The sequence below is a fragment of the Engraulis encrasicolus genome, chromosome 23 (assembly GCF_034702125.1).
Source record: "Engraulis encrasicolus isolate BLACKSEA-1 chromosome 23, IST_EnEncr_1.0, whole genome shotgun sequence".
NCBI classification, from domain to species: Eukaryota; Metazoa; Chordata; class Actinopteri; order Clupeiformes; family Engraulidae; genus Engraulis; species Engraulis encrasicolus.
The window spans coordinates 22,045,566-22,068,258 of record NC_085879.1 but is presented as its reverse complement, the minus strand read 5'-3'; the positions used below and the strand labels follow the sequence as shown (position 1 = coordinate 22,068,258).

Below are 22,693 nucleotides of genomic sequence, written 5' to 3'. Positions count from 1 at the left end.
TTTATGAATGTTTACTACTACGATCACCATCAATTTGTTTTACTACTGTCACCATGAATTTGTATGTTTTCATTACGGCTTTGAGAATTTGCATAGAGTGTAGTGGAAGGCGCACACATCCAACAGGAAAGCATCAGCATGTGCCAAATCAAAAACTGTCATATGTAGAAACGGGGAAGGATCTGCACACTGCTCGCAAACGACTTAATTAATTGGGAGCAACGTTTCGATCATTCAATCGCCTGAAGAAGATTGAATGATCGAAACGTTGCTCCCAATAAATTAAGTCTTTTGCAAGCAGTGTGCAGATCCTTTCCCTCTTCTACATTTGAGAATTTGCATCTCTCATGAATGAATAGGTGCACCTTCTTTATATAGAGCTGCCATTTTGAATTGCTAGTCATTTGACATCATAGATGTCATTGTCTGCAAAACCTACTCCAGTCACACCAGACCAGTATTCATGATGAAAAAGATTAAATTTGTGTATGGGCAGCCTACATTTTAGAGGGGAAATAAACTAGGCTTGCATACTAGAATTACACATTGGGTATCTATGGCCAGTGGACAGTGTCTTTATTCTAATACTATTAAGACGGCGCATACTAGAGTTCACGGTACCTGACTCATTGTGGAACTGTCACTTTACTTGATTTACTGTACATATCATTGGTTGATAAAGGCGACAAATAATAGCTGGACATCCTGTCACATCCTCCTGAGATGGGCTACGACGTCAGCAGGCTTCTATTCCATCACACTATGTGCTTCTCCACCCACAATTAAAAAAAATATCAGTCTGTATTCTAGTAGACATTTGCTATTAAAAGAAGACTGTAGGCCTAGTTAGAATGTAGTTAGTTGCTGTGATGTTTAATATAGGCAGTCATTTTAAACTTTCCCTATGTTGCCAGTGTCCTAATCATCTTTAAGGAGTAGCCTATTTTGGCATTTCTAGCATTTAGGCTTAGGCCTATGCTGCCCATTCACAAATATGTTTCACAATGGGTAGGCTAAGTGGGAAATTACTCCTTGAAGTTATTAAAGTGTATATTTGAGAAGTTTTAAAAAATGTTTTGTGTCGGGTCAGACGAAGTTCAGTAGTGTAGCCTAAATTATTCAGGTGTTCCAGTGATGGAGATGGTGGAAAGAGATGTCCGACCTGCCTATTATTGGAAATTCGTCCATAGCTCCGCCCAACTTCAACGCCTAGTGTACAAGCTAGAGAAAAAGTGAAAGCATCTGATGGGAAGTTTGCATTGTGTGACAGAGTCGCTTGACAGGAAACATCGCACTGGGTTGCTCAGCCAAAAGACAACCATGCATGACCAAGTCGTCTGCGTGGCTGGGGTAACTGTATTGGGACTACTAGAGCAAGGTAAGGAATAGGTAGGCTATGCAAATGTGATGCACTGTTGAACTGCGTATTGGCTTAAAAGAATCGCATATCTGCGTGTACCCTCGCTCCAACGTTTGCCGGGGTTTTTTATTGCCATCGTCGACATTTGTAAACATGTTATCTGTCATGAAGAAAGCTTTCGCCTGCTGTTCTTTCTTTCCAGCTTATTTCTCGCTGCAGGTGATCTACGCTCGACGCAAGTACTCCGTCTCCCCTCCTTTGACATCTGGACCGCCGGAATTTGAAAGGATATTCAGAGCACAGTAGGGCGCAATATCAGGCTTCTAAACCTTGACACATTCCATTTGCTATTTTGGTTCCATTTGCTATTTTGGTATTTTGTTTTTATGGAGATAAACTCATTGAAGAAATGCCTATAATAAGAAGAAACGGGTGGTGTTTTTAGAATACTAAAGAGTTGTAGGCCTATGTGAGGGGGAGCCATAGTATTTCCGTTGGATATCAATGTTAACTTTTGCATCTAGATTGATGGGTTCTGTGGTTACTGGCCTTTGAGGAAAAAGGATGCCACCATTTCCCCTTTCAGTTGTTGCCTTATTTCTCTGAGGTTTGATATGCTGCAATGGACGTCATAAATATGGCATGTAAATAGCCTATTTAAAGTGTGACTGAGTCACCAGGGCCCTTGCCTTGGAGGGCATAGGAGCCAATTGTGCATAGGGCCCCATATTTGCTGCTACGCCCCTGCGTGTAGGCCCTATTACAGTTGTTTTTAAAAAAAATATTTGGCCTATAAATTATATTGTTTTCATGTTAAAACGTTTCCCTCCTAAACATTTGAACCTCCTAATTTATGGGGTGTTAAATCAACACTATAAGATGCAACATATAGCATTTATTGTAAAACAACAATAGCACTGTGACAGGCTACATTGGGTACAGCCATAACCCTGTGGCCAGAGATTCTAGGAGTTATCCAGTCTCTCTGCTATGGCTATGCGTAGGCTATTGTTCCTCTAGTGGTTCACTTACTAAAAATAATTTTTGCCCAAATATTAAAACAATCGTTTTACATTCATCATTATTTGACACACAGATTTCATGCAAACTGGATTAATGATTTAAAACTACATAGATTTTAGTAACGCTTAACAAAGAGTTATGAAATGACTTGTAGTATGTTATTTATTAGCCCAGCATAAAGTGCTTGTGCATTGCTTCAGTAGGGGCAATTGTGGTGGTGAACATTTGGCTAATGGCTTCCTGTAGACATAGCGAGAGGCATGCAGCTTATTCTCAGACATCTGTTGGTATCTTTCGCTGGAGCTCACTGACATCTGAGAGCCATTTCAGAGGAAAATACTTCAGTGCTTTTCTCTGGATTTTCCCCTTCTACGATATTCTACTGTCTCAGTATACTTCAAAAACCAGTCAACACGCTCAGGCAAAGGTTTAGTTTGTCCTAAAGACAAGACTCAGAGGGAAAATGTGGCTCAGGCTGTATAATGCAGTGAAGAATACTAAGATCGGTATACAGCACTTTATTAGGAGGAGACAAAATGATGTATGCAGTCTCTTGTGTCCTCGACTCTTCTGCATTACTTTGCGACCCCCTGGGGTTGCAGGTTAACCATCTTAAGAATATGTACTATTATGACATCACGTTGGGGGCAACCCAGGCTCTATGAGTCTATGTAGAACCTTAGAATCCTGGGGGAGTTCCCCCAACGTCATGTCATTCTTGCAACCCCACCCAGGCTCGTGACCCCTAGTTTAATAATGACTTGACTACATGATGAACACGGCAATCTCATGTGGATGTTAAATGTGGCCAGAATAACATCCTGTGCAAAGAAAGCAGTCAATTTAAGTTTTCTGGGGACTTTTTTTGCAGTATTGTAACACTACTGTATTCTCTTAAAGGTTATTTATTGCGATGTGAAGCCGTTTTATATTTAACTTTATTGTTATGTCGACACATTTGTGGGAAATGACCACAGCAACTTAAGATAGCGCTTATAATCAATGTATACAAATCAGTTATATAGGCTCCCTTCTATTGTGTCAGAAAAATGTAAACCATGTCATGAATAACTGTCTGCCTTCCTTGTGCTATCAATTTTCCAGAGCCAACTGTTCGGAGTATTTCCCCCTTTTCATAGCTTCCTTATGGGTCGCTGGACTGTTCTTCAGTCAAGGTGAGCAATCTTAAAAAGAGAAGTCAACCCGGCGCTCAGGTCTATCACGACGAGCTGTCAAAAAATTGTGCTTTCAGGGTAGGAAAATCCACAATCAGAGAAACAACAGGTCCCAGGCACTCCGTAGTGTATCACCAGGAAGAAGGGAGTACGTATATTAAAAAGCCTTTATTGAAAGTGGCTACTCATAATTGAAATTCAAATGTGTTAATATTAAATCTTATTATGAAATCCAACTGTAGAAAAAGTAAATTGTAGGCCTATATCTGCCCTATAGGTATGCCTGGTGACAAAGTCGTGAAAGCAACCTTTGAGTTTGCCTTGACCATCCTTCTGTCTCACTATCTTTCTTTTGTGTCCATTCCGGACCCTGCCAGTAAGATAAGAAATGTCCTATTTTCCTTATCCTGAAGTTCTGCCTGCACATCTCCCACCATTCTGTCAATGATCCAATCATCCCACAAGCAAATGCTGCTCATGCAAAGTTGAAAAATATAGAGAAATAGCTGCCCCAAGGCATCGCCTAGATCAGTGGTTTTCAAAGTGGGGGCGCCATGGTAAAGTTTGAAAAGCCCTGGCCTAGATGACTGCCAAGTGGAGGGATTTATACAGACAGACTTTGCCCTCTCTCTGTCGATTTACAGTTATGCTCTTCTTGTTTTGTATAAATATTTAGGGGCTTTTATGCCTTTATTTGACAGGACAGTCGAAGATGGTGACAGGAAGCAAATGGGACAAAGAGACAGGGAAGGATCGGGAAATGACCCCGGCCGGACTCGAACCGGGGTCCCCGTGGGTGGGCATGCAAGCCCAAATGTGGGGGGGCTTAGCGCGCTGCACCACAGCGCCCCCTACAGTGATGCTCTTCATGAGCTCCCTACTAATGTCTCTAAAATCCTCCTCTACATTCTTCCCTGTTGCAGGTGCGACAGCTCTGCTTGGCCTTCTCTACCTAATCGGACGCTACTATTACTTCTGGGGCTACGCTGAGTCTGCCCTCGGCAGGTGGGACATTTGATTCTTACATTTACACTGTGTTGGGTACGGCTCAAAATGTTGTGTCCCTGTAAAACAGGGATGGGGAACCTTTTTCATTCGAGGGGCCACTTCAAATTCTTCCAAGTGCCGTCAAAGTTCTCAGAGGGCCGCACTATGAACACAAACCAGGATTTCCCCCTCCACTTTAGGCCTATATTGAAGGCAATATATTGTATTGTAAATTAATTGTATTGTAAATGTGATTTCTAAAATTCCTTTACAAAATATGTTATATTTCATGTGAAGCAGTATAACATTGAAATTATGTTGGGGGTCGGATAAAACGGCCTCATATATACATAGGTTCTCCACCCCTGCTGTAAAATCAACCAATTGTGGCAACTTCACAAAGGTGTCTCTTGAGAGTCCTGCATGACCCTCCGAATTGTTCTGTGATATCCAGCCGAACTCTTCCAAACCTGGGGCGCCTCTGTGGTCAATTTTGTTCAGAATATTCCATTACCACTCTTTGGTCAGGGTGTGCCAGTGTAGCGAATGCAACGAAAATATTGGGTGTTTCAAAATATGCGACACATTTCCAATGCTTATACCTTCGATATCTAGTGTATAAAGATGTGGTAGAGTAATAAACATTTGTTGCAAAGTTAACAATAAGGAGTTTTTGACACAATTCCTCTGTAGGCCTACATCAAACTGGAATCAAAATAAAGCCAAAAATCGATGGCCACAGAAATTGACCCATTAGCAATCAAACCGCCAAAATGTCCAATTTTTTTTGTAACTCGTAGCCCCATAATGTACGCCTTACCATCTGAGGCACGCTGTAATAGTCATTGAAAGGTTAATTACCATAGTACTACAATACTATGACATAATACAGGGCCTTCAATAATGCACTATGACTCCGTCATTGCCATTCTGGAAGGCCTAGCAACAAATTTATAACGCTGTGCTTTAGCGGGTTAAAGCCTTACAATGTGTCTAGTATTTGTCCCACACTGTATGTGATGATCTAATGAGTGACGTATTCTCTTGTCGATCAGGTCATGTTGTTGCATTAAGCTATTTGAATAGTACAGTACACCGATCCTGAAAGTAAAGACTTCACTAGTCATTGGACTATAATAACAGACTATACATATTAAAATGCAATAGCCAACTTATCAGCATATTACATATCATAATTTGATGGTGAACTCCGACTGCAAACATGTAGGCTACCCTACCGGCTACCAGCTAGCTATCCTCTGCACCGTAGGGCAGCGGCCATTGTGAATGAGCCAAGTACAGTCCTCTGCAGTAACGAGGTGGCGTGACAACAGTGATTCCCATGCATAGTCAGGATGTAGGTGAACACACCTATTTTCCCCCAGCACTTCCTCTTGAGGAGTAACAAAGAAACAGAAGTAATTAGCGCTGCATTGTGAGGCGTACAATACAAATTGGTTTTGTGTTTTTTTTTCACCGACAGTGTATTACAACTGTCAATGGTTTGTTAAAGAGATGAATGGGAAATCGTTTTGTTTTGCTTTCACAATTTTAGATTGCACACAGACACACACACACACACACTATCTCTCTCTCTCTCTCTCTCTCTCTCTCTCTCTCTCTCTCTCTCTCTCTCTCTCTCTCTCTCTCTCTCTCTCTCTCTCTCTCTCTCTCACACACACACACAGCCCATCCCACCCTAACGGCCTCTCCTCCTCTCGCCTCCTCAGGCTGAAGCCTCTGTACTTCGCTGCCAAGGTGCAGTGGCTGCTGATTATCCTGGGTGCTGTGGGCGTGCTGTGCTCCATGAGCAGGCTCTACCTGGGCCTGGACCTTGTCAGACTCCTCACCTGGGGCCTGATGTGATGTGAGACAAGGGTAGTTATGGTGGGCAGCCTGGATTCAGCATCTACTATGATCCAGTTCCACATATTCCAAATGACCTGGTTGTACCTGTCCAGGAATGCCTTCACTGCCGTTGCTAACAAAGTGAGAACTTTGTTGGTTATAACTTACTTGGTTGCTATGCAATTTCCTATGGGCAACATACCAAGTTGCTGACTGGTTAGCAACGATGCTTTTGCGAAACTGGGTCTAGTTAGGTCCAAGTGGACAGGTGAAACCAGGTCATCCAGAATATCTGGAATTGGATTGTAGCATCTGAATCCAGTTTGCCCGTCACTGGACAAGAGGGACACCTACTGTCTAAGGTGTCAAGAATCTGCTTCAGAAGTAAAAACTCTTCCACAGTTTCCTGACTACTCAGTTGACTTCACAGAGTAACTGGCCCTCCTGTCTCAAGTACTCATTACATTGTGATCAGTTGATTCTGAGTGGGTTGGATCAAATTTGCGGCAGGGATTTCACTTTCTGGGATTGCCACCTCGACCTACTGAAGCTCAGAGAAGGGGGAACGTTGTTCAGTCCAGTCTCCAGTCCAGTCACCAAATGAACATGAGAACTTGAGGACAGATAAGATAAGACTGAGAGAAGAGCTGCATCCTGTCCTGATGGTTTTCCTCCCTATTTATTTATACTCTTGATTAAGATATGTATAAAAGAGGGGCTTTTTTTTAAATCAATGTTTATTGCAAATCCATTTTGTAACAAATAAATAAATACCTTCATATTGAACATGCATTTTACTGTCTTCAGGTTAGGTTGAATGGACAAGTTGCCTTCCGCATATGTGTACCTACTTAACCCTCTGGTTGTGTTAGAAACATGGTTACGTTCATGATGTCAAAATTGATGGTCAAAATTGACCGCCTACACAAAAAAGGTGATAATACATTGATTAAAAATCTGATTAGCATATTTTGTGATTAATACCTTTTAGACATCCTTTTGAAACATTTCCAATGTGATTTAAATGTTATTCTGCTTTGTTTTAGTGATTTGTAGGCTTTTTTCTTATCTTGCACCAATTCGTTTTATTAACCCTCTGGAGTCTAGGGCCTCTCAGAGGCTTTCAGGCCGTTTGGAACACCTTTACTTTTTTCAAGTATTTCAACTAACTGTAAACATCTATACTAATGTGGCACATATGGTTGTATTCTGAAAAGCCTAACAAAAAAGAATATGAGAGTAAAGTGAATGTAATATAACTGTATATAACTTTGGGAGATGTCAATTAATGGTCCGGTCATTTTTGAAACACCATGATAGACAGGTCATCAGCTGGGAAAATTAGGCCTTTCGTCCTACCGCACTTTTCTCTGTGGATTACTGACCAGAAGACCTACTGGAAGAAATTAAAACATGGGGCCACGTCAATTTTTGCTCAGAATTCAAATAAGACAGGAAATAGGACAGAATAGTGCTGAAAGTAGTTCAATCGTTCATGAATATCACCTTATAGTACAATGTAATAATGCATGAAAACCAGTCATTTTGGAAAATGGCGGCCATATTGAATTCTGAGCAAAAATTGACGTGGCCCCATGTTTTAATTTCTTCCAATAGGGCTTCTGGTCAGTAATCCACAGAGAAAAGTGCGGTAGGACTAATTTTCCCAGCTGATGACCTGTCTATGAATGTAACAAGTTGGTGTATCTTCAACAATTCTTTAGGAATTTCATTATATTTCATTTTGACCATTTGAATAGGTTAGCTGGAGGATATCATGAAGTGTCATTTGTGTATGATGAAAAATAGAGAAGTTATTTAAGATTGAAATTTCAAAACGGTCATTTTTGACCGTAACACAACCAGAGGGCTAAGCTTTATCTGGGCGTGTCTTTTTATTTGAAAAGTTTGGCACTGATGATGGTCTGAAGGACTGAAAACGTTTTGCACTTCACTGGGTAGCAAGTTCTTTATTTTTCTTATGCATTCAAATTATTTATGCATCGGCATCAGTGGTGTGCAAGTTCATCCTTGCTGCTTCATTGGATTACTTTGTGGAACCAATGCACCCTCCCAGCAACAAACATAAACACCCCTTAGGAGTAAATACTCCTTGTGAAACCAAAAATTACAGTTTGACACATAGAGGTTGGGGGAAAAAAAACAGTCAAGTGGACAGTATTAACCCATTGGTGCCTAAAGCAAAATGCCTGCTGAATGCCTAAGCGCTTGTTGGGAGAGTTGCCCTCAGCCTATAAAAACCTAAATATCTTAGCCTCTGATGCACATAAAAACATGAAATAAGTTGCATTTAAACCCTAAGACCCTCATCTTGCATTAGAATGTGTTCATTCAGCTGTAACATACCCACATTTGTATCAAAAAAAGCTAAAATCTTAAGAGCCTGAATGCAGCGTATATGTATCTCCAGGCACCAAAGTTCAGACAACATACTACGAGTCATCAGGCTAAAATGGGTCAAGCAGTGGGCCTGTTCTCCATTGATTTATATTGACTGATTAGTGAAGAGAGACCAAAAAGGTTGGCGTCTGCGCCTTAACTTGGAACCGTGTGTTGCTTGGTGTGACTGCTCACCAAAAGTACTGATACTGAGACAGTCAAAAAAGATGAGGCGCACACACAAGGCTTTCAAGTTCAAAATGTGTATTGTAGCCGAAAAACTACAAAATAATCATCGGGGGAAAAGCTGGAGCTGCAGTTTCGGACTTAGTCCATTATCAATGTCTCCAGTATTGACTGATTAGCACAGGTGTCTCCCTACAAAACGTGGTGATGGGTTCAGGCGATTTCCGGTGCTGTCAGCCAACACAGTGTCCACTACAGGTATAGTGGGGTGGGGGTGGGGGGGGGGGGGGGATGCCTCTATGGTTTGACAAAATACATGAACTTAAGTCCCCAGTGTCACAGATAATCTTGGAGAAGGGTTAACTTGGAAACAGGTTGTCACACGTTTGTTTTTTTTGCAGAAAGATGGCTTTTGATAAACATTAATGAACATATCTATTCTGAGAAAGTGAAATGAAAAAGGACTTTGATACCATCATTATTTTGGGGAGATGTGAGTGCTAATAGGTCATCATAGGCCATCTCAACCACCATCAGTGTGTGACCTCACTAATGCGCTTTTGGAAGAAGAGTCAAGCTACACATCTTCTATTGTAAAGCTTAGGTTTTGATATGTTTTGAATATTGTTATTCTAATTATTTAATGTTTTATCTTGATGTTTTAATTTTCTCTGATTCTTATTCTTTTCTTATTTTTTCTATGTGACGGCCATTGAATTGCACCTGTGTATGAAATGTGCTACAAATATACAAACTCAACTTGCCTTGCCTTGTGTATTATTTCTTTATTTTGGTTGCCTTGTTTAACTGTGACAAAATTAAGCAAAGACAGATGATTTAGAGAAGTTAGTACCACATTGAGCAAGATCCCAAAATGTTCTTCTGTGTTCTTCTGTGATAAGCCCTGTTTGTTATCATATTGACCCCTTAGCTTTTCTTAGTAATTCAGACAAACTACTGTTACAGAGAAGTATTTTTTTCTTTGAGGCCATACATGCATGTGCGGCATATACATCATTATAAATAAAGAAAACAGATGTTCCGGCCTTGTGGATTTTATTCATTCTCAGTAAAGTTGAGATATTTTGTGACACAGCATGTGACGATCAAGGGGCAACTTTTGGGAAAGATTTTAACCTACAAGTAGGCCCACACAAAGCCTCTACTGCCCTACAAAGGCAAAGTGCAGTAACTACAAGTACATATTTTGTCAAAATTGAGTTTGGACTGGGATACTGTATTGTCCACAGAGGAAGGTAGGCTTCACAGGTGGGTGTGAACAAGTAACAATCTCAGACTGTAGAGGGCGCCAACGCACTGCAGTACTTCGCCATTTGAAAAACTGCATTGGATAGCTGACCTTTTTACGCATGATTGGGCCATACAAACGTCTCCACACGCGTCCACACAGAGCAACAGGAAACATTTTACTTGTGATTCTAAGGATATTAATACAAATAAGAAAATAACCTATTTTATGCACAAGAATTATTCGCATTAATATGAACAAAGTTTGCTACTGTGCGGTAAAGCTTCCTGTGCACATGTGCGCGCGTATGGAGAGAATTTTTCGTTTGGTCAATCAGTCATGAGGAATGAATTAACTCCGTTTCGAGTGACGGAGATCAATTCCACTGTAAACATCTGGCATCTTTTTTTTTTTTTCAAAGGGCTAATTTAAGTGGAATGAATATTTCCACATGATACAAAAGCGCTCCCAGGTAGCCTACCAGTACCTTCTCTCAGAGCTGCGTCTTTCTGTGGCACTGCGTCTGGCTATGGCGCTGTGGCGCGCGTGCCGTTCCAATGTCGTGTTTGTAGAATGTTCTACCTTTTGTTCTGTCACACTTGATGACGCTCAATCCCACCGCAGTGCAAAATCGGATGAGGAATAGCAGATGCGGCGTGAGTCTCATCTAAGACATCAAGTAGGCCTAGTAAGTAGGGCTGCCTGTTATATTCTGTGTTGTGCCATATGTTTGTTATCACAGTAGCCTAGATATACAGAATGACCCAAGACCAAGGCAGGCAACTGTAGCTGCCACAATCAAGTCCCAGCCATTGACTTGAATGGCGGTCTCAGCAGTAATAGACCTAGGCTCAATTCCACCCATTTGATCCCAAATGTAGTGATTGGACCGAGTTAAAACTTGCATTTTGCATGCCTAAGAAATATCATATCTTAAATGTTGTGTTTCGCGTTTTCTCCCTCAGGTAGGCCTATTATGGCTACAGCGTAAACACACACATAGCCTAAGCGTCATGCACAGCATAGCATGAGCTCTATCAAAACTTCAATTTCAACGCAGTCAATAAAAAGCGCAGAACATGAGACGACTCATTGACTGGTTCAAGAACCCCTCATACCCCGACGTTTGGAACCCCAGAAGAAGCGCTCCCCGCCAGCGCCTCTTCCAGCGTTCTGTCTTCAGCCACGAGGCTCACAGCATCACGCCTACGCTCACGGTAGATGACCAGACCTTCACATTCGAAGATGGATGCTGGGTTGGCGAAACAAGTGTTCACTCCAGGGGGAGCTCTAAGAAAAGACAAGACGTGAACGAGCCGAGGCTTGAGACGGGCGCCGACCCGAGGGTCCGCAGCTTGAAGAAAGAGGTTCGCCACCTGAGGGAGGAGAACAATGCCCTGAGACTGCAAAACGAGCTGCTCTTTGACATGCTTACTGAGAGCACCGCAGAGTCGTGTGTCATGGAGCAGCTGCTGCAAGATTCAGAGAAAGCCCTGAAAAAGGAAGTCAAGAGAAGGCATACAATCTGCCAATAATAAATAAACTGAACTTGGAATTGGTACTCTTTTAATTTGTGTGAAGGATACTTTTGATGGTATTCCTGGCAATATTCTCTGTATGTTAAGACATCTAAGGCAGAATGAAATGGGAAAGGTAATGACCTTCCACCAGAAACCGATTAAAACTTTGGGGGAGTGTGCAAAAATAAACTCCTCATTGCTATATCATTCATTCATTCATTCATTCATTCATTCATTCATTCATTCATTCATTCAGCTAAGTGATGTAGTTTACAGTAAACATGCATTAATTCAACACCAAATACACTCTAGAAGATGTTGAATCAAGTGTTGAATTAACAATGCATTCATTTATTTATTTATGTTTACTGCGTAGGCCTCTTCAACTTTATTTATTCATTTGAATGACATGTTAAACATCTGGAAGCGTTTGTCTAAAGCAGACCTCAGTCAGAGGGACACGATAGGGAGATCATGTTTGTCTCCTCCTGGCACATTTATTATATCCCCGAAACGCGGAGCGTCGGGGATGTAATGGTTTTGCGTGCACCGCCGCCGCCGCGTCCGCCGCCGCCGCCGCCGCGTCCGCCGCGTAAGGTCTTTCGTGTTAACGCGATAACTTTTGAACGGATGTTTGGATTTGTCCCAGATTTGGTGTGTGAATGCTCTAGGGCAGGTTCATGAACTGATTCGACTTTGGAGGTCAACAATTTCAAGATGGCCGAATTCAAGATGGCCGAATTTTTGTTTGGTCCATAACTTCTGACCGGGTGGATGGATTTGTCCCAAATTTGGTGTGTGAATGTTCTAGGGTAGGTTCATGAACTGATTCGAGTTTGGAGGTCAACAATTTCAAGATGGCCGAATTCAAGATGGCCGAATTTTTGTTTGGCCCATTACTTCTGACCGGGTGGATGGATTTGTCCCAGATTTGGTGTGTGAATGCTCTAGGGTGGGTTCATGAACTGATTAGAGTTTGGAGGTTAACACTTTCAAGATGGCCGAATTCAAGATGGCCAAATTTTTGTTTGGTCCATAACTTCTGACCGGGTGGATGGATTTGTCCCAGATTTGGTGTGTGAATGTTCTAGGGTAGGTTCATGAACTGATTCGAGTTTGGAGGTCAACAATTTCAAGATGGCCGAATTCAAGATGGCCGAATTTTTGTTTGGCCCATTACATCTGACCGGGTGGATGGATTTGTCTCAGATTTGGTGTGTGAATGCTCTAGAGTGGGTTCATGAACTGATTAGAGTTTGGAGGTTAACACTTTCAAGATGGCCGAATTTTTGTTTGGTCCATAACTTCAGTGAATCTACCATATCAGGTAGGCCTACAGTGTAATAACCAGTGTAACAATATTCAATACCATGTAATACTAGTGTAATACCAGTGTAAAAATAGGCAATACCAGGTACAGTGTAATAACCAGTGTAACAATATGTAATACCATGTAATACTAGTGTAATACCAGTGTACAAATATGCAATACCATGTAATACCACTTACACACAAATAGCCTACATGATATAAGTACAAAATTGGTACATGGTGTCACACTGGTATGACGTGGTATTAAATATTGTTACACTGGTTATTACACTGTACCTAATGTGGTATATCCACTGTAATAGTGAACCATTAAAACAGTGTTACCATTTGCCCCATTTTTTCCTTCATTTTCACAATAGTCATTTGGTTTTAAGCCTCTGCACGTCATTGATCTATGTGTAGATATTAAATATATTTATTTTATATTTTGTATTTATCATAAATGTTCATGAAAAGGTGGACGGGAGTGGTAGGAATGATTGGGGACTGGAAGCGTCGCGTTTCAGGGATATACCTTAAGCAGTCGAAGGCGACTGCACAGGCAGTCTAGTTTGAAGATGCGTTCCTTTCCCCCAGCTGATATCTGGTAGCCTATGGGCAAACAACTCTCGAATCAACAGTAGGTTACAACCTATGATGGAAGCAGCTTTGGGTGTGGCTTAGGGGGACTTCACTGAACCACAAAGTGACCTTGAGCTAATTTAATAAGGACAGTTTTTCCCAGACAGACATTCTTTGGACAGAGCAACTTGTAATATAGCCCCTACTTCCGCTGGGTAAATCTGAGGAGAGGAGTAAATACTGATTTTGTTAACATAGTAAAGTCAGTGTCCTGCACGGAGAGCCTTGAGAATGTGGGGGAATTCCTCTGCCAAGATGTGCACCAGGATAGGAGGTCAAAAGATGCAAAGGATTACTTTGACTTAACGCTTCAATGTGTTTCCCATTCTCTTCTTCAAATTTGCCGAGGGCCAAGACGTTCCAGCTCTTGTGTGTTTATCGTGCCTTAGGAAGCTAAACATTTCAAATCTGAATCATATGGAAGTTGGACACGCTTTATGTTTATACAAATTTAAACTCAATAAGAATACGTGAAATTGATGGTCAGTGACAAATATTCATTCCGTTTCTGAATAGGCAACACAGATTTTGGTAATAGACCCCTTGTATTGAAGGACTTTGGGTTTGGGATTTTTTGGGTAATTTATTTAGGCCTCTTTAGTTTGTAGAATGTAAAAGCAGCCACTAAGCGCCCCCTTTGGTAAGTAGTAGGTATTGCAGGTTAGATTTGCCCAGTCATGTTCCTTGTTAATTTCCATCATTCTCAATAAGGCAGTTCAGTGGAAGGATGCGTGAAGACACCATCCAATTGATATCTTCGGTTTAGTTCGCCATCCACTGGTTTTTGTGTTCTGTGTGCGTCCAAGGATATGTAAGTAATTTACTAATGTCATTATTTGTAGTTTGATGCTTATATTTTTGTGTATTTTGATGATATTTGGTAATCTTAATTGCGATGATCAGCCGACCACATGGTAATGCTAATTTATGTATATTTTCTACTTTCTCTGTTTGTAGAACCACACACACACACACACAAATAGAAACTTATGATGATACAACTGTTCCAGTATGCAAGTATTGTACAGATCTTCTTTGATGGCGAATAAATATTCAAGACTTTGAGATCAAGCATTTTGACTGATGCTTCACAGCGGTCACCATTCCCACAACCAGTTTAATCTAATTTGAATATTAGAACCCCTCATTACAATTTGGTGCCGAAACCCGGGAGAGTGATCACTGTGCACTTTAAAAATGTTTCCATATGAGAGGAGAGATATGTCCACACATGCTGATGTTCGCCCCCGACGTCAGATACGTCCCCCAGCATGGATGGATGATTACGAAGTGCAGCTGCCACCCATGGATAGACATCCCTTCGCTGCAGCAGCCCCAAGCCAGCATGATCTCCTAACCCAGCAGCCATACTACAGTCAGCAGAGGCGCGGAGACATCTCTGCTCCACCTGTGCTCTCTAGCCCGTGGAACCAGTCGTACGATACCCGACCAAAGTATCCCAGAGAGTCAGTGTACTCGGGACCCCAGTATCATAGCACCCCTGATCCACGGTTTATCGGAGCACCCCTAGACCCCTCACCTGCTATGCAAGAGGAGCTGCGCCAGGTTAGAGAAGAGAATCGCAGGCTTCAGGCCACTGTAATGGAGATACAAAGGCAGCTCAATGCAAGTAAACAGCCAGACATATCCCTGCCTCCTCCTCCCCCCTCTCTATTGCCAGACCCTGTCACACAGTTACCAGCACGCATACCGCCAGCGCCACCTGTGGATGCCGTGGCTCGCAGCCTCTCACAGCCAGCTCCACAGGCCACTCCGTTGCCCACACCCCTATGCGAGTAGCTGTGAAGGACGAAATTGACGATGGAGATTGGCCTCTTCCTCCCCCACCTGTAGCAGAGGACGACACACCATATCGCCCAGCAGCAGTTCCTCTGCCAGTGCCTCTCGTGGAAGAGCTAACAGCCTGTCTTAGGAGGATGGGGATCGCCCCAGAGCACCCACCAAGGGTGCCAACACCTGAGTACTGTGAGCCATATTCTGAGGGATCCGTGTTGCAAGGGCCCACTCACAGGCCAGAGCGACTGTCTATTCAAGCTGGTCCCATGCATGCACGCTCTCAACACCAAGCCCCATTCAGTGACCCAAGCCATGAGGATGCCTATGCCCACCGCCAGAGAGAAAGTGTCTATAGGGGGCCTAAAGCTACCATCCCAGACTTCACTAAAGGGGACCCCCGTGAGTTTAACAGGATGAAAGACTCCCTTGAGAACCTCCTCCCTGCAGATGCTACAGAAAGGTTTAAATACCAAATACTTCTGGACCATCTGAAGTTTGAAGATGCACTTCTCATAGCAGACTCCTATATGAATTCTCCCCAACCATATACGGACACCATGGCCTCACTGACAGTGCATTACGGGCAACCTCATCAGTTAGCGCTACGGCGTATTGCAGAGTTAATGGAGGCGCCTAACATCCGAAGCCACGATGCGGCCACCTTCAAGAGGTTTGCCCTCAGAGTGAGAGCTTTGGTTGGTATGCTCGACAAGCTGGGAGAAGAGGGTCATATAGAGTTAAAGTGCGGGTCGCATGTTACCAGGCTGATGTCCAAGCTCCCTCAAGAACGCTGTGCTGACTTCATGAAGTATGTGCATCCACTCAACGTCCAAGTACCTAACCTGTTCGACTTCTCCGACTGGCTAGAGTTCGAGCTAAAGGTCCAAGAGTATGGACAGTGCTTGCTAAGAGAGGTAAAAGAGCCCACTGAGGGAAAGAAGGAGCGAAGGAAGGATTCAAAGTGAGCTAAGCCCACTACTGTACTCCACTGTACCGAGAAGCCCTCAGGCGGTGCATCGGCTACGGCTAGCCCCGCAAGCAAGGTCCCGCCTTCATGCCCATACTGCACCGATGCCCAGCACTACTTGAACCAGTGTACTACTTTCAGTCAGCTCACAACTGAGCAGCGCAGTGCCTGGATCAAGAGCAACAGACGGTGCTGGCGTTGTGCTCGTTCCCATCAAGCCGCCGAATGCAGATTGAAAGCTAGGTGTAAGTCCTGTGGAGGGAGACATCTGGATGCCCTTCATGACCTCAACGCAAGGCCAGCCACCGAGGAGAAATCCTTCCTAGTGAGTACTCCATCCAACGAAGTGCTCTATCTAGACCGCAAGGCAGGCTCCAGCCAAGTGCTCTTAAAGGTGTTGAAGGTGGTGCTACGTCATGGGGAGAAGGCTATGGAGACTTATGCAATACTTGACGATGGCTCAGAGCGAACAATGCTCCTTCAAGCTGCTGCTAAGGTCTTACATCTGAAAGGTGAGCCGGAGCAGATTGCCCTTAGAACAGTGCACCAAGACCTTAAAGTGCTGCAGGGCATGTCTGTCTCATTCACCATCTCACCTGCCGGTCAACCGCATATAGTAGGGACTCTAAGCCGAGAAATCGTTACGCGCTGGATAGAAGCATATCATTCGGTACACGTAATCCTTGACTGATTTGAAGACATCCTAGAAGGGGTGCCCCTTGAAAAAAAATGTCTACCATGTCATATACAATATGTCATGTTGGTAACGCATTACATTGTTATTACATGACATTATACTTAGCTGACAATGTTAATATAGTCCTCAGAAGAGATGAAGCAAGGGTAGCCTGCTAGACCAGATTGATAAAACTACAAAATGTACATAGTGTGAAAGTATGGGTGAGTCTGTGCTTACGTGCTTGACAGCATGTAACATTGTGAACGATTTGAGAAGATTCTTGGTCTGAATTAAAATGAGCATTGCCAACACTAAAACTATGGTGAGAATAGACTGCTGCTAATGCTCGATTTGAATGGGATAGTGTCAGTGCAAGATGCCCTAGGTAGCAGGTTCCTCATCCTCTAATTTCCATAACAGATATACGTATTTTATTTGTATGAGAGAGGGTAAAGGACAGGACCTTTCCATATGTATGAAGAACCCCATAAGATCACCTAATTCTATATTTTTACAAGTGCATATTGTGAGAGCATTTCAGTCATCTTTAGAATGGCATTACAGATTACTCAATATAGGCCTACATGTAGGCCACAGTATGGCTTCAGTTCAAATTAAATGGGAATGATTTCTTAGTGTATGTTGAGTAAGAAGACAGAGATTAAAAAAAAAAATATTTGCAGACAAGTCCTCACCTAGTACTTGTGTCAAAAGTTGTATTAGTTAGCTCAGTAATCATTGAGTACTTAAACTGCTATCAAAACTGACAGCTGATGGACAACATGTACTGTAGGTCTTTTGCCACCCTTACCCATAGGAGAAATATCTATATAGAGCAACACTTCTCATATGGTATATACTATGAAAGTAAATCATTACCTGGACTCATTTTCTTGATATGCAAGGCACATAAATAGTCTGGGCGGAAGAATAGTCGATCATACCCCGCCCCCCCAAACAAAATGCCACAAGACTTTTTTTAACCTTCAAGATTTTGAGTGGTAACAGTAACATAACTCATTCCCACTACACCTTTTGTGTGAAGTACCCCCTGAGAAAATATTGAGCTCTCCGAGTACCACCTTGACAACCAACATTAGAATATCGCAGTAAAGGCCTTCCATATTCACTTTTGCCAGTCAGTACAGGAGAGGTTCATAATGGCATTCCAAGTACCACCAGAGATGTCTCAAGTACCACCAGTGGTACGCGTACCACAGTTTGAGCACCACCGCTCTACATGTTTCAGTTCTATAGTTGTACTGTACAGTACAGTGCAGTGCAGTGGAGTGCAGTACAGTACAGTAGCATACAGAATGGTGCAGTATAATAAAGTACAGTAGAGTATAGTACAGTACAGTAGCATACAGTACGGTGCAGTACATACAGTACAGTAGCATACAGTACGGTGCAGTACAGTACAGTAGCATACAGTATGGTGCAGTACAGTACAGTAGCATACAGTATGGTGCAGTACAGTAAAGTAAAGTACAGTACAGTACAGTAGCATAAAGTACGGTGGAGTCTAGTTAAGTACAGTACAGTAGCATACAGTACGGTGCAGTCTAGTACAGTACAGTACAGTACAGTACAGTACAGTAGCATACTGCACGGTGCAGTAGAGTACAGTACGGTATATCACATTTCAGTACAATACAGTACAGTACAGTATAGTAGTGTACAGTACAGTGCAATACAGTAGAGTACAGTATAGTCTTATAGACGTTAGCCCTCCAAAGCCAATAGGATTTCCACATGCTGTTGTTTTACGTTTTTGAAAGACTATTTTAGTAGCCTATGTGAGAGAGGGAAGGCAGGCAGACATGTTTTAAACAAAGGACCACACCCACAAATAAAAAATAACGAGCAAACAATAAATTAAGTGGTTAGGTAGCCAACATGTCATCTAGATTAAAGCCAAAAGTATATGGAAAAACAGACATGTTACCATTTTGCTCTTTTAAAACAAAGTATCTGTCAATATACTGTATGGATGGTGTATTGCATATTGATTATTCATAATTTCCTAAGCATAAATGCCCTTATCACTCCATTGTACACTTAGGACTGCGATATACATATCTGAACATTAATCAGCATACATTTGTCATTTGACAGCTGTCACTGACACTTGATATGTAGGCTACATGTATTATTGACTTGATTGATATGAATATATTTCAGTTGGACTCCTAGGGTTAAATCATTGAGGGGGTCCTAAGGAAGTAGTAGTAGTTTGTGTGTGTGCGCGCATGTGTAAGTGGGATTAAAATTATTGTTTGCCATCTTTATCTGAAGAGCAGACTGAGTGTCTGAACCTGCTAATGATAGCATGCTAACATTGGGACAGTTATGTGTGGCCCAGTTCAAGGGTTTATCTCTTCTCCCCTAAATTTTCTAACCACAATTTTCTTTTTGGATGTTATAGATATGACCCACTGCAAATTTTTAAAACTCTTAATGAATGTTGGTTCAATAGCTAAATGCCCAGAAATGAGCTCTCAATTGTAGAGTGATCTCATTCTGACCATGGTTTTTATGATTTTCCTGTTTTTGAATCTAAATAAGACATATATAACATTGTTTTTATGGTAAGTTTTGCACATATTTTCAAAGTTCAGTTTGTATACATCACACACAAATAGGTGGATTGGCCCATAACACCATTATGTCCAGGCAGTACAGCATTTTACTACTATTGGCTGGTTTTGGGCAGCCATCTTGGATTTACCCCATAAAAATGACCTTAATGACATTGAAATGTGGGGCACCCCTTCTGAAATGATGGAGAACACCCTAAGGAAGGTCTACACCGATGTTGGTGCTTCTATCCAGCGCGTAACGATTAGGCCCTTTTTGGACGCTAAGAGACCCAGCTAATAGGACCTTCCAGATCCAGAGAGCCTTTACTGCAGACCCCCTGGGATTAGCAGAGCACTCTCAGCCTGTTAAGATGCTCCAGCGCCGGTACAGACACCTGCAAGGCCTGCCGCTCCAAACACTGGATAGAGTTCAGCCAATGGTCCTCATTGGATCTGATCAGCCTCACCTGATTACCCCAACAGAGCCAGTCCGATTGGGGCCACCAGGAGGACCAGCGGCTGTGAAGACCAGACTTGGCTGGGCCATCCAAGGTCCTACCAGTGTTGTTCGGCAACAGCTCCACCCTGAACTCTGTCTGAACATTGGCATACTTTCACCCTCAGAGCAGCTCCAACACCATGTGGAGAAGCTATGGCAGATGGACGTGGTGCCATACAAGAGTGAAAGGGTGGTGACACGTTCGAAGCAGGACCAGGAGGCGGTGCACACGCTTGACACGAAGACAGTGAGGGTGGAGGTTGATGGAGTCTTGCGCTACGCCACTCCACTGTTACGTGTAAAGGACATGCCCTGCCTCCGCACTCCCAAAGAAGCTGTCCTGGCCAATCTGCGGAGCACTGAAAGACGCCTGCTTAAAGACCCAGAGAGAGCAGCAGCCTATGAGGCCGAGATCTCAAAACTCAAACAGGCTGGCTATGTGGTCAAGATTGAAGATGCGGAGGTAAACACATCTCCTGAGGCCTGGTTTATCCCACACCACATGGTGACGCATAACGGGAAAAATAGGATTGTGTTCAACTGCTCCTTCACCTACAAAGGCCAGAACCTGAACGAGTTACTGCTACCTGGTCCGACCCTTACCTCCAGCCTTCTTGGTGTCCTGCTGAGATTCCGAGAACATGCCATTGCCCTCAGCAGTGACATCAAGGGCATGTTCCACCAGGTCCGGTTGTTACCAGAGGACAGGCCACTACTGCGATTCGTGTGGAGGGATCTGAAAAGAGATGGCCCAGCAAGCGTCTATGAATGGCAAGTCCTCCCCTTTGGGTCCACATGCAGCCCCTGCTGTGCAACGTATGCACAGCAGAAGCATGTGGCCGACCACTGTCAGCCAGGGGATGATGTTCGTGTTGCCATTGAGCGGTGCTTCTACGTAGACAACCACTTGCAAAGCCTCCCCTCCACTGAAGAAGCACAGCAGCTGGTAGACAAACTCAAGGCTCAGCTTGCCACTGGTGGCTTTGATCTGCGCCAATGGGCCAGCAACGCCCCGGAAGTCATCAGCCACCTGCCGAAGGAGTCAAGATCGGAGAGCAGTGAGCTATGGCTCGCAGAGTCCCATGAAGATCCCCAAGAGCTCACCCTTGGACTCCGTTGGCTGTGTGCGCCAGACACGCTAGGCTACAAGTATCGCCTTGGAGACAGCCCCACTCCTACTATGAGGAACATCTACAGCATGCCACTCAGCTTTCTCATACCCTTCACCACGCGAGCCAAGATCATTGTGCAGTACCTGTGGAAGAAGGAAAGAGAATGGGACGATCCCTCCTTGCCAGAGGATGCTCTCAAGGCGTGGCTGAATTGGGAAGCCGAGCTGCAACACCTTCCAAAGATTGTCCTGCCTCGTTGCTATACTAGCCCCTCTTTGGACAACCCTGATGCTCTGCGAAGCCTGCAGATCTTCTGCGACGCGTCTGAGAAAGCCTATGACTCAGTAGCGTACTTGCGTACAGAGATACCAGGCCAGAAGGTGGAAGTGGCTTTCCTGACAGCGCGATCAAGAGTGGCCCCCAAGCGCCAACAGACAATGCCCAGGCTGGAACTGTGTGCAGCCTTGACAGGCGCCCAGCTGGCCAAGCTCTTACAGCATGAGCTAACCCTGAGACTTGATGAGGTGACTCTCTGAACGGACTCAACCACCGTACTGACTTGGATCCAGTCAGACTCCTGCAGATTCAAGGTGTTCGTGGGTGCCAGAGTCGCTGAAATCCAGGAGCTGACCGAGGCTCAATCCTGGAGGTACGTGGACACTGCGAACAATCCCGCAGACGACATAACCCGTGGGAAGAGCCTAAGAGACCTTGCAGGGAAAAGCAGCCGTTGGAGCCACGACCTAGCGTTCCTGCATCAGTCCCCTGAGCACTGGCCAACCAAACCCACAGCGGAGTCCCTGGAGGGTGAAGAGTTGCGCAAGACCGCGTTCTGTGGTTCCATAACCACTGCCCCACTCCCCTGCTTACCTGACCCGAGTCAGTTCACCAGTTTCAAAGAGTTAGTGGAAGCAGTGGTGCAGGAGCGTCACGGGGCGGCAAGCGACCAGTCTGCCCCAACAGCCGAGGACTATCAGAATGCTGAGAGGGACCTGCTGAGGCAAGTGGAGGTGGAATGCTTCTCAGAGGACATCAAGCACCTGTCAGAAAGCAAATCAGTCCCCTCCACCAGTCGTCTGATCTCCCTAGCCCCTGAGTATGACAAACAGCTCAAGTTGATTCGGGTTGGAGGCAGACTGCGGCGCAGCGACGTGCTTGAGGCTGAGAGCATTCACCCTATCGTCCTGGATCCAGCCCATCCAGTTACCAAGCTCATAATCCAGAGTGTCGACTGTGACCTTCGCCACCCAGGATCTGAGCGCGTCTACGCTGAATTACGACGAAAGTACTGGATCCTCCGCGGAAGAGAGGCAGTAAAGCGGCATCAGCATTCATGTACAGAGTGCCAGAAATGGA

At 43.8% G+C, this 22,693-nt stretch overlaps 2 protein-coding genes across 2 annotated transcripts; both read left to right on the top strand.

Annotated features, from left to right (window-relative positions):
• The first annotated feature begins 861 nt into the window (after nucleotides 1-861).
• ltc4s (leukotriene C4 synthase) lies at nucleotides 862-8,381 on the top strand. The gene is made up of 5 exons (XM_063189682.1): nucleotides 862-1,378; nucleotides 1,563-1,662; nucleotides 3,488-3,558; nucleotides 4,482-4,563; nucleotides 6,276-8,381. Exons 1-5 carry the CDS (start codon nucleotides 1,246-1,248, stop codon nucleotides 6,409-6,411), a joined length of 522 nt encoding a protein of 173 aa, XP_063045752.1. The 5' UTR covers nucleotides 862-1,245; the 3' UTR covers nucleotides 6,412-8,381.
• A 2,485-nt stretch (nucleotides 8,382-10,866) lies between these two features.
• On the top strand, nucleotides 10,867-11,783 carry LOC134439773 (protein chibby homolog 1-like). Its single transcript, XM_063189683.1, has 2 exons — nucleotides 10,867-10,916; nucleotides 11,194-11,783. Exon 2 carries the CDS (start codon nucleotides 11,308-11,310, stop codon nucleotides 11,761-11,763), a length of 456 nt encoding a protein of 151 aa, XP_063045753.1. The 5' UTR covers nucleotides 10,867-10,916; nucleotides 11,194-11,307; the 3' UTR covers nucleotides 11,764-11,783.
• Nucleotides 11,784-22,693: the final 10,910 nt, after the last annotated feature.

Coding starts and splice junctions, on each gene's coding strand:
- ltc4s (XM_063189682.1), top strand. CDS start 1,246: ATGGGAAGTTTGCATTGTGTGACAGAGTCGCTTGACAGGAAACATCGC. Junction 1,663..3,487: donor GAAAGGATATTCAGAGCACA/GTAGGGCGCAAT, acceptor TCAATTTTCCAG/AGCCAACTGTTCGGAGTATT. Junction 4,564..6,275: donor GCTGAGTCTGCCCTCGGCAG/GTGGGACATTTG, acceptor TCGCCTCCTCAG/GCTGAAGCCTCTGTACTTCG.
- LOC134439773 (XM_063189683.1), top strand. CDS start 11,308: ATGAGACGACTCATTGACTGGTTCAAGAACCCCTCATACCCCGACGTT.